Source organism: Brassica napus, chromosome C5 (genome assembly GCF_020379485.1).
Source record: "Brassica napus cultivar Da-Ae chromosome C5, Da-Ae, whole genome shotgun sequence".
Classification (NCBI taxonomy): Eukaryota; Viridiplantae; Streptophyta; class Magnoliopsida; order Brassicales; family Brassicaceae; genus Brassica; species Brassica napus.
Genome location: NC_063448.1, coordinates 6180808 through 6195273, shown reverse-complemented (window position 1 = coordinate 6195273; position 14466 = coordinate 6180808). Strand labels below are relative to the sequence as shown.

The 14466-nt window shown below is 31.8% G+C and overlaps 2 protein-coding genes and 1 long non-coding RNA gene across 3 annotated transcripts; all 3 read right to left on the bottom strand.

Moving 5' to 3' along the window:
- Window positions 1–2999: 2999 nt before the first annotated feature.
- Window positions 3000–3839, bottom strand: LOC106394157. The gene has a single exon (XM_013834752.1). It carries the CDS (start codon window positions 3837–3839, stop codon window positions 3000–3002), a length of 840 nt encoding a protein of 279 aa, XP_013690206.1.
- Window positions 3840–4655: 816 nt separating this feature from the next.
- LOC106396037 lies at window positions 4656–7457 on the bottom strand. The gene is made up of 2 exons (XR_001279413.3): window positions 5415–7457; window positions 4656–5224 (listed from the first exon to the last, which is right to left on the bottom strand). It is a non-coding gene; the product is annotated as an uncharacterized LOC106396037 (long non-coding RNA).
- Window positions 7458–9572: 2115 nt separating this feature from the next.
- On the bottom strand, window positions 9573–11692 carry LOC106400216 (phytosulfokines 1-like). The gene is made up of 2 exons (XM_013840599.3): window positions 10173–11692; window positions 9573–9964 (listed from the first exon to the last, which is right to left on the bottom strand). Exons 1-2 carry the CDS (start codon window positions 10299–10301, stop codon window positions 9821–9823), a joined length of 273 nt encoding a protein of 90 aa, XP_013696053.1. The 5' UTR covers window positions 10302–11692; the 3' UTR covers window positions 9573–9820.
- Window positions 11693–14466: the final 2774 nt, after the last annotated feature.

Sequence of the window (14466 nt, the reverse complement as noted above, 5' to 3'; positions counted from 1 at the left end):
TTACTTAACAGAGCTTGATTAAATACTTCCAAATCTTTAAACCCCAATCCTCCTTCTCTTTTTGGTACACTGACTTTGTCCCAAGAATACCAATGAAGTCCATTTTTCTCACCCGAGCTCCACCAAAACCTTGCCAAAATCGCATTAATCTTCGAGCAGGTCTTCTTTGTTAATCTAAATATATTCATAGAATATATTGGCATTGCAGCTGCAATTGCTTTGAGCAATACTTCTTTACCACCATGGGAGAGGTGTCTCTGTTTCCAACTTTGTGTTATTGATTTCACCTTATCAATAACATATGCAAACATCTCCTTCTTCTTGCTTCGCACATGTTATGGCAAACCCAAATACTTTCCAAAGCCTCCATCATTATAAATACCTAATAGAGAACGCATCCTTGTCTTAACTGAGTCATTGACCTTAGCTCCAAATGTGATAGATGATTTCGAGAGATTAATTGCTTGGCCAGAGACTGCCTTATATAACCCAAGGATAGACTTTAACTTCTTAGCTGCTTTGATATTAGCCAATGAGAAGAACAACGAATCATCAGCAAAAAACAGGTGATTAACCGCTGGTGCATTATTGGATATCTTCACTCCCATAAGTGATCTGTCTTCCATCGCTTTTGTCATCAGGTGTGAGAGTACTTCAGCACAGAAAATGAAAAGATAAGGAGATAGAGGGTCTCCTTGTCTGAGCCCCCGAGCTGGTGTAATGAATCCTTCTGCCTTCCCATTAATTAGAACTGAGTATCTGACAGCAGTGACACACTCCATAGTCCAGCCAATCCAACGCCTGTCAAATCCCAAATGCTTCATTGTCTCAGCCAAAAATCTCCATTCTAAACGGTCATAGGCCTTAGTTATATATGTTTTCACAGCCATATACGATGTAGCTTGCCTCTTTCCAGCTTTTAGACAATGAAAGACTTCATGAGCAACAACAATGTTATCTGAGATCATTCTTCCAGGGATAAAGGCATTTTGATTCTCAGATATAATGCTACCAAGATGAGCTTTAAGCCTATTAACCAAAACTTTAGTAATGATCTTATAAGATACATTACAGAGCGCTATTGGTCGAAAATCCTTCATACTAGATGGAGGGTAGACCTTCGGTATCAGACATAGGTTAGTGCAACTGAGTTGAGGATCCAGATGTCCTGTTTCAAAGAACTCCGTGATTTCCTTCATGATCTCATCCTTTATATCATCCCAATAGTGATGATAAAACACTGCAGAGAAGCCATCAGGCCCTGGTGTACGGTGAGATCCTATATCCATAACTGATGTGAACACTTCCTCCTCTGTAACCATACGGGTAAGATCTTGATTCATCTCTGTAGTAACTCGTTGTTGTAGATTCTGAAATACTCGAACATACTGATGTGGATCAGTCCCTTCAGAGGCATAGAGGTTTTGGAAATAGTTAACAGCCACTTGCGAGATCTCTGAGTGACCACGATATATAACCCCTTGTTCATCTTGAATTGAGTTTATTGTATTCTTAACTCTTCTTCCTTTTGTTACAGCATGAAAGTATCTTGTATTCCGATCTCCAGAGCGCAACTAGTTGATCCTGCTTTTTTGTTTCCAGTATACCTCCTCTTCAATATAGGCTTGGTTCAACTCTTCTCTTATTTATGTTCTTCGTTGTTGAGATACATTAGCTGAAGTGATGGCTTTGTCCAACAAAGCTCTCAACGTTCCAATTCTTTCCTCAGCATTGTTACGGTTCTGTCTCTTCCATCTAGATATGTGATGTCGACAACTACTCAATCTTTGAGCTAATGGCATCTGTAACAGTTGGGTCTGACCTGTTCCTCTCCAGCCCCTTTTCACACTCTCCGCAAAACCATCTTTAGTCATCATCCGACTATCAAATCTGAAAGTTCTCGGAGGTTCATAACTTTCTTTACTGATAAAAGACACCAATGGTCTATGATCAGACTCACCTATCTCCAAATACTCTATCTGAGATGCAGGGAAAAGATCAAACCATCTAGTATTTGCCATGGTACGGTCCAAGCAGCATTTAACCAAATGTCTTCCACATTGACCAACCCATGAAAGTTGATTACCAACAGAGTGCAATCAGTGAACTCACAAGTTCTCATCATCTGTCGAAATTCACTGAATGAGTTTTCAGGTCTGAGCCTTCCTCCTTCCTTCTCATGATTCCCCAAGATCTCATTGAAATCTCCCAACAAGAACCACAGGTGTTGTCTTCTAGTAAGACTTAATCGAGTTAATCTTTCCCAAGTGTGATGTCTGAAAGAATGGTTAGGATGCCCATACACAAAGGAAAAATAGAAACTTATTCCATTAAAATCAACATTACAATCGACAAGCTGAGCAGACTGGCTAATCACATACAAACGAACTGATTGCTGAAAGAAAATAACAAGGCCACCTCCTACTCCTACTGGGGGAACAACAACAAAATTAGAAAAACCTAGCTGAACTCCTACATCACGCACATAGTCATCTTGCTGTTTAGTTTCTGATAGACACAGAATGTCCGGGAGATATTTGCGACATATCTCATTGAGGCGTCGAACCGTCGAGTCTGTGCCTAAGCCTCGACAGTTCCAACAGGCTGTCCTCATGGTGGAAGAGGTGGTTTAGGGCCCACCGCACCTCTCATGTTGTTGGTGTCAACCATTGCTTCACCCACGTCTGCTTCCGTCTCATTCTGCACCATCACTCGACCTTTCTTGCGTTTCACTCCATTAGTCCCACTAGCTTCCCTCTTATGAAACATCTCTGAGTTGTCAGTAGCAGCTGAGAGCCAGGCTTTCCTCTTGAGTAACGATTCAGATGGAGTCTCTTTTGGGACAACCTGACCATGATGGTAGAGCGGATTATACATTTCTTCAACATCTATCTCACTGGAGAACATCGTTTGCTTCCCTTCACTTTTCCAAAGGTGATCATCATCATTTTCTTCCTCCCATGCCCTGATGTTTCTTTCATACTCCTCTTGCTCCGGGTCTACAGGTTCTGCTTCAGCCTCCACGTTGTGCCCTCAGCCTCATTATCTGCGTCTGCTACTTCATCGCTTTCCTCAATGATCTCTTCAATAAGGACTCCTTGGTTTGGTACCAACTCCACATCAGCATTATCGCCTTCACTGTCATTATCTTCATCATTCTGGTCAGCACCTCCATTTTGAATCAAACAGGCACCGGAGTCATGCGTGATCATGCCACATGTTTCACAGAACCCACGAAGCCTCTCGTATTGGATCCTGAGGAGAGTGTTAACTCTAGGGGTGAATTGGAAGTTTCTCTGAAACTTCAGGGGATTGTTAACATTCCAATTGAGGCGGACTCTGACAAACTCCATTCTGCTTCCCACTTCCTCGTTGTAGTCCATTTGGATGTACTCTCCTAGTACTCTCGCAATGTTAACAATCACCGTTCGGTTCATGTACTGGAGTGGAATGCCCCTAATCTGGATCCAGAAAGGAATGAAATTGAGCATCGCCATGTCCATCAGAGGCGTCCAGCACTGGAGAACAAGCATACGATCCGCATACGCCCATGGGCCTCTTCTTATCACCGTATCCATTGCTTCCACAGACGGGAAGACGAACTGGAATCGTCTGTGTTCGATAATTCTTCCCCGAACCAAGCATTCAAAGCCCCAGGATCGTGGCATAGAGGCAACGATTGCTCGAAGGTTTTGTTTTCTAGGCATCACCGGATGGCCAATTAGGATGAAACGGTTCTCCTCCTCCGCCTGTCTCACCACATCAGCCGGCAGGACAAAAGGTTCGTCATCATCGCCCAGATTGATATCTTGTAAGGATCTTCGGATGTTCTCCGCCATTAAAAAAATTTAGCGATCTGAGATGTCTAATTGAGATTTTTGTAAGATAAAGATATTCTTATATTCTAACTTTTAAGTAGAACATGTTTTCTGTTTTCTTCTACTATTAAAATAATTAGTAAACATATAAAGTTAATATCAAAAATAAAGTTCATGAATTAAAAATTAATAATTTCATAATATTATTAAATAGATAAATATTAGCATAAATATTTATCAACAAAAAGGAAAAAAAATATGTTTTACTTAATTTGATAAAAGTGAAAAAAAAATTCGAACTTAAAACAAAATATAAAATTGCGTAAATCAACATTTTAAATATGAAGAATTGAAGATCATATAAAAAAATATATTATTAATTATATTATATAATTTACATGTTGTTATACTATTATATTTAATAAATTGGTTTATGCAGTTAGAGTCGGTTTAATCGATTTGTATACTAAACCATATTCATATACAGTTGTTGCTTAAAAATAACATTCATTCGTTTTATTTGATATTACCAAATCTAACCACTTTCTCTATTTCGGTTTGATTCCATATTAATTGGTTCGGTTTTACCGAATTGAATATCCTTATAATAGGTGTACTATTTAATAAGGTATTTGTGAAAAGACTCGTAAGTTAAAATTTTAAAAGCAAAGCATGCAATTTGATGTAGAAAAAAGTTATTATAGTAACGTAAAAACTTGAATGAGAGCTTGTTAAATCAAGTGTCATGAAGAAGAAGCAGGTTGCATGGACATGGCCGGATGAGAAAACGAAACGGATGAATTTCTTGATCTGCTTGTAGTGAAAACATTTGGTACGTATTTAACAGTTTCAAAACCTGTTCATTATATTTTCACCTTTGAGACACATTAATAAAACATGTTTTCTAATTCATCTATATAAAAATGTAATGCATATATGTTTATGCTGATTCAAAGAACTTATCAAAGACTTCATCTAACATCGAGAAAGTATCAAATAACTTATGCTGACTCTTGTAGCATGTGTAGCATAAGGTCCTTTCTCAGTTCCGCCAAGAGGGAGTGCTCTCTCTTGGCTCATTCTCAGTCGAGCAGCTTTTCTCTCTGCAGCCTGACACTCTGCGCTCTCTCGGGCCTCTTATTCTTATTCTTCTACACGCTTCCTCTCTGCCTCACCAGCCTCCCTCTTTAAACACTTCACCTCTTCATGTTTCTGTATCTCTCTCTCTCCTTGTATGCAGCACTATTAATCATCTCTTTCTCCTTCAAAGCTTTATGCTTCTCCTCCTTCTTCTCCTTCTGCTTTCCAAACTCTGGTTCCGCATCCCTTTTCCTCTCTACCTCAGGCTCCTTCCCAACCCTCTCATCCTCCTGAGCCGCAGCTTCATCACCCTCCCGAATCATGATCTGAACATTGAACAAAATATGAAGAGTGCATCTAGCCCTGGTCCTTTTTCAAAGATGAAGAAGTTGCAGCTTAAAATAGTTTTTGTTGGATACTACACTGAAGCATTGTTGTGATTTTTTCTGTGATTCAAATCTATGCCTTATAAAACACAACTGATATAACTTTTCTATTAATTCATTAAGAACATACCTTTCCCATCTCCAGATGAACAGCAGGACGATTTGTGATCTAGGAAATTTCTTCATCCTCCATCTCCATGACTGTATTTGATGTGGTCATGGAATTGCTTCGACCATTAAAAAGAAGAAGCAATAATTTATTTATAATCAAGAAAACAAACCCAGAGAAGAATGAGAAGAACAGAGGAAGAAGAGCATCTTTGAAAAATCTTATCGACTCTTTTTTATTTATTTAACAATATAAATTTAACTGTCTAAGACTTCAACATAGACACTATTCATAAGCTTCTATTTTATTTTACCTCAAGCCAAACTGAAGTTGTTTCAGTACCAGTGAATAGGTATTGCCCAACAAACATAGCGTCTCCTTTCTTCACTGCCTGAAAACATCAAACATGGAGAGTGGAAAACATCAACAAAGATAAACAAACTCACTAAACCATTGATTAGACATATGATATCATCTCATTCTCATAGTAAACGAACAGTGGAAAGACCATTAAATAATAGGAAAGACTATAGAAGAGGCTTCTTGTTGATCTTGATTTAGTGTCAAAGCCACAAGTCCATCCACTTTAACAGTAATAGCTTTCTCATAATTGTTCAAAAATTAGCAGCACTAAGAGTGAGTTTGAATCAAATTTCTTAGCTGAATCACTAACTGGAATACAGTTTGTAAGAATCTCAGTAAAGCTCTATGTGAAGACGTTTTCAGTGTTTTACCTCCTGGAAATATCTGAAAGCTCTTGTTGATCGCAGTAGCTTTCGTGTTTGTAGACATACGTTGGGCTGGACACTTGACATTCTGATTAATCAAAAATAGCCCAGTAAACCCATCAAGAATAAGAAAAGAAAAAGCAAAACATATTAAAGCCCGCATCAATCGTATCAGTACTTAAATGAAACGGTGTGTTTCGGTTGAATGGACATGTGTCGTCACTACAGAGCACGACTTTCTGATGTGGAATCCTATGTGGAGGCACCAGGAGAGAGCAAACAGTTCTTTATAATAATAGATAGATATTGTTGTTACTAGTTTTTTTGGGAGTAAATGTTGTTACCAATCAAAAATAGCATTCTTATAATTAACTTTCTAGATAGAAATGAGAGATCAAATGTAGTTTTTATCCCTAAAAGTGGATTCATATTGGATTGGATTTCATTTTTTTGTATGTGTGTGTTATATATAAGATCTTCTTGTGTAAAAATATGTTGAGAATAAGATCACTATTTCAAAGTAATGGATGGTTGTTGAAATGAAATAAGACAAAGGGAGGTGGAGGCTCCTGGTGATAGTGCCACTGCAAAAACGGTATATAAAACAAATTGAAGACTAACTTATAAGATAATAGTAAAAAGAATTTAAAAACAAAGCATTGTTATACAAAATATCAACTCCATAATTAAAATGCATTTATATGAATAGTTCATTTATTGTAATATTGAAATTAGTTCATTCTTAATAATAAAATGAACTAATTCCAATATTACAACAAATGAACTATTCATGAAAATGCATTTTAATTATGTTAGGAGATAGTCTCGAGTACACGCGAGGTGGTGATCGGGCTTGCCCCGCGTGTACTCTAGACTTTAGACTATGTCAGTCACCATCTCTTCTACATGCATAACATACTTCTTTTTTGTAACACAGTCTTTCATTCATAATTAAACATCATGGTTTAGTATTGTCCCCACATGCCTAATGTATCTTTTCGTAACACAGACTTTCATTCATAGTTAAACATCATAGTTTACTAATGTAACCATGCATACTTGTATCTTCTCATCCTTTTTAACATATTGCATGTTTTTTTTCATAAACAATAAACCTGCATTTGAGCCTGTCACGCAAGGCTATAAACCCAGTTAATTTCTTTTCCAAACAGCCCACTTAAACTTCTTTTGTTGGTCATCTAGCCCAATTAAACTTTGATGTTGTCTTGACAAATTAAAATTCACAAATATTAAAAATTTAAAATATATCTCCTATATATTAATTGAGGAACATTTGAAAAGATGTAACCTCAATTTTGTATTAATTAAAATAGGCCCCAATGCATAGGTGGCACTCAATTAGGTAGTCAATTACATTCAATTGAAAAATAAGTAGGTCCACATTCGATTTTTATATGTTGTTAGATACATAAGTTGGTCAAACTATATGATGTAATGATATGATATGTTATTTTCTTTCCTTAAATCAAACCTACGGAATTACCATAAATGACTAATATATATATGACAATTAATGATTTTAATAATAAAGATTTGATAACAATTTATATCTCCTCCATCATTTTTTGTTTAATTTTATATTATTAAAATAAATTAAACAATCAAATTAGCTATAAAAGTAAAATTTAGATTTTTTCGTATATGTTATATTTTGAATTTTTAAAAACGACAATAAATGACTAAAACTATTAAAATTATTATGTTAAAAATTAATGATCAATGGTTTAACATTTTTATTATAAGAAGATACACATGATTTTAAAACCATATGAGTAAAAAATATCATTTAATAATAAAATAAATATATATATATATAGATTAAACACTATATACCATAGGATTACATAAATATTTTAATATTAAAAGTTTCAATGAATTTTCAAGAACATTTATAAATTATAAACTTATTAAAGATTTCAGATTGAAAATTTTGTTATCGATGATTTAAATATTTTGTTATAAAATGATATGAATGATCATAGAACCGTATGATTATAAATTCTTATTTAATAAATAACTATATAAAATATACTATTCTTAGAAAAATAGGTTGGTCCATCTTAACTTATATTACACTTTTTATTAAACTAACTATCGAATTGATAAATAACGTACCAAAAAATATTTTGCACTTTCCTTAAATAAAAGCTACGAAATTACCTAATATGATTAACATATATGTGAAAATTAATTATTATGAATGATAAGTATTTGATAACAATTTTTGTATCTTAGTTCTTTTTAAAAAATTTATATTATTAAAAGATATTAAAAATCACATTAAATATATAATAAAAAAAACATTTATATTTTTTATATGTTATATTTTGAATTTTTCAAAACGTCTATAAATTATTAGAAATTTGAAGATCACCACTCTTAAAATTTTGTGATCAATAGATTATTTTTTTTGTCATAATAAGTTACAAATGATCATAAAATTGTATTAATATGAACGTTTATTTAATATTATAAGAAGATACACATGATTTTAAAACCAGATGAGTAAAAAATATCATTTAATAATAAAACATATATATATATATATAGATTAAACTATATACCATAAGATTACATAAATATTTTAATATTAAAACTTTCAATGAATTTTCAAAAACATTTATAAATTATAAACTTATTAAAGATTTCACATTGAAAATTTTGTTAACGATGATTTAAATATTCAGTTATAAAACGATATGAATGATCATAGAAGTGTATGATTATAAATTCTCATTTAATAAATGACTATATAAAATATACTATTCTTAAAAAAATAGGTTGGTCCATCTTAACTTACATTATATTTTTTATTAAACTAACTATCGAATATTCGAATTGATAAATAATCTACAAAATATTGTTTTTGCACTTTCCTTAATTAGAAGCTACGAAATTACCTAATATGATTAACGTATATATGAAAATTAATTATTATGAATAATAAATATTTGATAACAATTTTGGTATCTTAGTTCTTTTTTTAATTTTATATTATTAAAAGATATTAGAAAAATCACATTAAATATATAATAAAAACATTTATATTTTTTCTTATATGTTATATTTTGAATTTTTCAAAACGTCCATATATTATTAGAAATTTGAAGATTCTCACTTTGAAAATTTTGTGATCAATAGATTATTTTTTTGTTATAATAAGTTACAAATGATCATAAAATATAACGCATATGAATTTTTATTTAATAAATATTTAAACTAAATAATATATATATATATACTAATGATTTAAAGCAACAAGATTGGCTGATCAATTTAGTTGTCCAGTTGAAATCTTTCAAAAGTATGTGAAAGACTAAAGTCAAAGTAAATATGGATTTAGAATAGTAGTTATATTTTACTAACCAAAATACCGAAAAAAACCGAACCGAATCGAAACCAACCTGATATCTGGATTGAACACCCCTAATCCAAATGAAGCCAAACTATTATTTCATTCTCCAAAATATAATAAAAATAATAACTTAATTCCGCGCAAGGCGCGGGTCTTATCCTAGTAGAGTTGGTATTGAAGGATAAATATAAGTTGACAAAGAGAAATCAAACAAAGATTAGAATAAAATAACAAAGAACATGAAGTCATGAGCAAATGGTCAAGGAGAGTTTGCTTATGCTTATAGCTTGTACTATATAAAAGACAGAGTGCTTGTTCTTGTTTCAAGGAGATGACTTTAAGTCTTGTGTATAGATGTAATCGGTGTGAGCAGCTACGGTTTTCTTAACAAGACATTCTTCTTCACTGTCCGAACTCTTGCACTGATCTACTCCATCTCCATCACCTTTTCTACTTCTTTCTTTCTCCTAGTTCCGAACAAAAAGACAAAGAAGTAAAACTACACAAATCTATTCATTTATACAGTCAATGAATTTTAGATATCAAAAAGATCTTGACTTCTGATTTTAGGAGGAAGAAGAAGAAATTGTTTTAAATTCTTTTTTCTATAAATTATGTTTTAACCCAAAAAAAAAAAAAAGAAAGAAGAAAACATGAGGGAATTGACGAACTTACTTGAGTGGAAGAGGGAGATAGTTTAGGAGGAGCAAAACCATCTTCTCTTGGAATAACCCTTGACGCCATGATTAGAAGCAGAACTAGAGTGAAGAAGATGATCAACGCTTTACTCTTAGTCTTCATCATTTCTTTTTGTCTTCCTCTTCTTCTCTCTTTGATATGAAGACTTTAAAATGTTCTTTTCACTTCCATCATGTACATAAATTATTAGATATACGGAGATATTTGACTTTATTTTATAATTAAATAATAAAGATGCGGCTGGATAGATTCCGGTGCGGGAGTAAGACCATCATTATCGGGAGATCTTAGGAGTGTCTCTTAGGTTAATTGTCATTAAAAATAAATCAAAAATAGCTGTTATTAGAAAAAATGTCTCTTAATTAGCGACAAAAAGAAACGTTTCTTAGAGACACGTGTCTCACAGGTAGGAGTTTGCCTTCTTCTCTCCACATCTCTCTCTCCACTGAAATTGATCGACTTTCTTCTTCATCGATTGTAGATCTCTCTGTTTCCCTCGTAGATCTTCTCTTCTCTCTGTTTTCCTCGCTTGAGACCGGTGGTGTTCGATTTGAAGGACTTTGGAGGTGTCGGCGATGGGGTCACGGATTCACGGTTGATACTGAGGCGTTTGAGAGAGCGGTGGTGGAGATCTCGAAGCTTGGGGGAAGCGGCGGTGGCCAGCTTAATGTGCCGCCTGGACGGTGGCTTACGGCGCCGTTTAAACTCACTAGTCACATGACTCTGTTTCTGGCCGAGGATTCTGAGATTCTTGGAGTTGATTGATTGGTGATTGAGTTTTTTCTTAGGTAACGAATCAAGTGGATAATAAGTGTTATGTTTGGCATGCAAATGAGTTAGTCTGAGGTTTAAGTACTTGAGGTTACTCCAAGTTGTGATATTGGTGATAGATTCTAGCTTGAGGCTTTACGTTTCAAGAATTTAGTGTGAATATTGTTTACTGAATGTGTCACTTTTGATTATCCGGACCTCGTTATGGAAGCTTAATCCATGGTCAAAACCGGTTAGTGGTTCTTTTTTTAGACTTCATGTTTGTGGAATTAGGATAATGGGGACAGTGGTTGATGAATGTGAACGTGCAGGTCATAACGAGACGTAAACTTGATCTTCAGTACCGACGAAAAGTGTAAGCTACTGTGATTGTTTCTCCTTCCAGCGTCTGCAGATTTTGTAAAAATAATGAGTTTTTTTCTTTTTATTTTTGTGTTCTAGCGCTGAAACACTCGATTCTTGTTGTTCTGTTTCTTGATTCTCGTTCTTGTGCTTGCTTCTGGTTATTGATTCATGTTGTTGTTTGTTTCAGGATTGGACTCTCTTGCAACACACAAGTATTGGGAGCATCCGTGTCACGTACTCACGGATTTCTTCTTATTTCACCAAATGTTCCATGTTAAGTTCTTTCTTCTTTCTTCTATCTCAAGTTCTTTATCTAAACACAAGATCAAACGATTCAAATTATTTATCTAAACACAAGTTCTATCTCAAGCTCTTTCTTCCATCTCAAGTTTTATAAAATATTTTTTTTTAAGAACCTTTACTTAAGAAACTTGTAATGGAGGACACAAATTTAGGTGTTTCTTAACTAAAGTTTTTAACACACATTTATTATTAAACAAGTGATTAAGAGACCCTAATGGATTCTAGGATAATCATGCTAATACAATCTGTCTACTATTGAAATCATAAATGCTGTATAGAGGAATGGGCTTTCTCTGAAAACCAAGGAAAGGTCAATGAAGCAGAAATAGAGAGGAAAGGGAAGTCAAACTTTGGCATCTTGGGGTCAACGCTTTCAATTCTCCTTGGAAACGTCACCTCTACTTGTTTCAATGTGACCTTCAATATACCGAAACATCATGGACTTGTTTTTTAAATCCTAACCCAAACCGCACTACTTTGAAAGTACGAAGTTGGACATAAGATTAATAGTAAGAAAACTAAAATAGTACTAACAAATAATAGCATAACTTTAAAGCTTAAACCCATAGAAAAAAAATGAGAAAAGAAGGCTTAAGTAGTATAATCAATCACCGACGAGCAAACATGTGTTGACAAAGCTTTAACGAGTGTGAAACACAATAATGAGACGAATCAGTTAAGATTCAAATATTCTATTCATCATCATCTTTTTCTTGTATACTATAAATTTCAATACTATATAACCATGTAATAATTATACAGTTATGTTTAACTAAATCAGTTAAGAAAAAAAAAAGCAAATCATTATTCGAATAGAAACGAATCATTAATTCATCTATACAAATTTGTTGAGTGACGCACGATCTATACTAATAAAAGGGACCATTTGAGGTTCCATAGAGCGTCTACATCAGCAAAAAAAACTTCTCCCGAAAGATGACACGTGGCATTATTATTTAAAAAATAGAAAATAAATAATAAGTAAATTTTCAATATAAGGAAAAATATATAATAAGTAAATAAACAATATAAGAAATAGAAACATTGCATTAAATAATAACAAGTAAATATACAATATAAGAAAAAATAAATAATAAGTAAATATACAATATAATAAATAAATATCTATACTATATAAAAGTTGAGGCTATAAGCCATTGAGGGCGTCCACATATGATTTAAAACCTCCAGTCATGTTCTGACACATCAGATCTTTAATTTGCTATTTTTAAATATATCAGAAATTCCAAAACTGTTTATTTCATAATAGAATGAAAATCAATTTAAATATGGTAAACTTACAAAAGTCAAAGAATTATATATAATTTAACTTAATATATAATATATTTTCGAAAATCAACATAAAATATCTTACAAATATAACGTAGAAATAGATTTAAAATAAGGAAACCTAACAAAAGTAAAAAGATTATATATAAGTTAACTGAATATATAATAATTTTTCGAATTTTTTTTTTAGAATGCAAGGCTTTCAAACAATTATGACTATAAAAAATCAAAACAGGTAATATTAATTGTTAGTAATAAATTAACAAAATTTATAACTAATATTTATAACCAATATCAAATAAGGTAAGTTAACAAAATTAAAATATTAATAACAAATGAACTTAATATAGAAAATATTTTTCGAATTTTAACATAAAAATAAAATACAATATAATAATAATTAATTAAAAATGAAAGACTTTGGAAACATTATAAGTAAATTAACTTAACTCATGATTTTCCAAGTTTAGGCTATATGCTAATGAAAATCTATGCTATATAAAAATTGAGGCTATAAGTTACTATTGGAGGCGTGAACATAGGATTTTAAAAATCAATATATATTTTGACAAATCATTTGTTTTCATTTATATTTTTTAAGAAATGTTAATATTTCCAAAAAATTGTTCATTTCAAAATAGAACATAATCCAATATCAAATTAGTTAAGTTAACAAAAATAGAACATTATAAATAAGTTAACTTAATATATAATATAACATAAAAATATTCACATATAACATGTATTATGTTTAAGTTGAAGGTATAAATAATTAAAAATATTCAAAACTTAACATAAAAATATAAATACAAAATAATAATTAATTTAAAATGCAAGACTGTCAAACAATTATAAGTACATAAATTTAACTCATGATTTTCAACTTTTAGGCTATATGCTAATAAAAATATTCACATATAACATGTATTATGTATAAGTTGAAGGTATAAATAAATAAAAATGTTCACATAACATTTTTAAAACACCAAAAATATGCTAAATATAATTTGTTTACTATCTATACATATATAAAAATTGAGGCTATAAACCATTGAGAATGTCCACGTATGATTTAAAACCATCAATCTTATTTTGTCACATCAACATTTTAGTTTGTTATTTCTAAAAATGCCACTGTTACCAAAAATTGGTTATTTCATAATAAAATATAAATCAATTTAGATATAATAAATTTACAAAATTCAAAGAATTATATATATGTTAACTTAATATATAATATATTTTCGAAAATCAATATAAAATATCTTACAAATATAATAATAAACTTAAAAATGCAAGATATTTAAACAATTGGAACCATAAAAATTAAAAACACATGATTTTTAAATTTAGGTTATATGCTATTGAAAATAATCAATAATATGATTTAAAACACATAGGATTTAAAACAACTAGTCATAAAATGACAACTCACTAATTTAGTTTAATATTTTCAAAAATGTCAATATTTCCAAAAAAATTGTTTATTTCAAAATAACATAGAAATAAATATAAAATAAGGAAACCTAACAAAAGTAAAAAAAAAATATATATATTAACT

Coding starts and splice junctions, on each gene's coding strand:
- LOC106394157 (XM_013834752.1), bottom strand. CDS start 3,839: ATGGCGGAGAACATCCGAAGATCCTTACAAGATATCAATCTGGGCGAT.
- LOC106400216 (XM_013840599.3), bottom strand. CDS start 10,301: ATGATGAAGACTAAGAGTAAAGCGTTGATCATCTTCTTCACTCTAGTT. Junction 9,965..10,172: donor TATCTCCCTCTTCCACTCAA/GTAAGTTCGTCA, acceptor GTTCGGAACTAG/GAGAAAGAAAGAAGTAGAAA.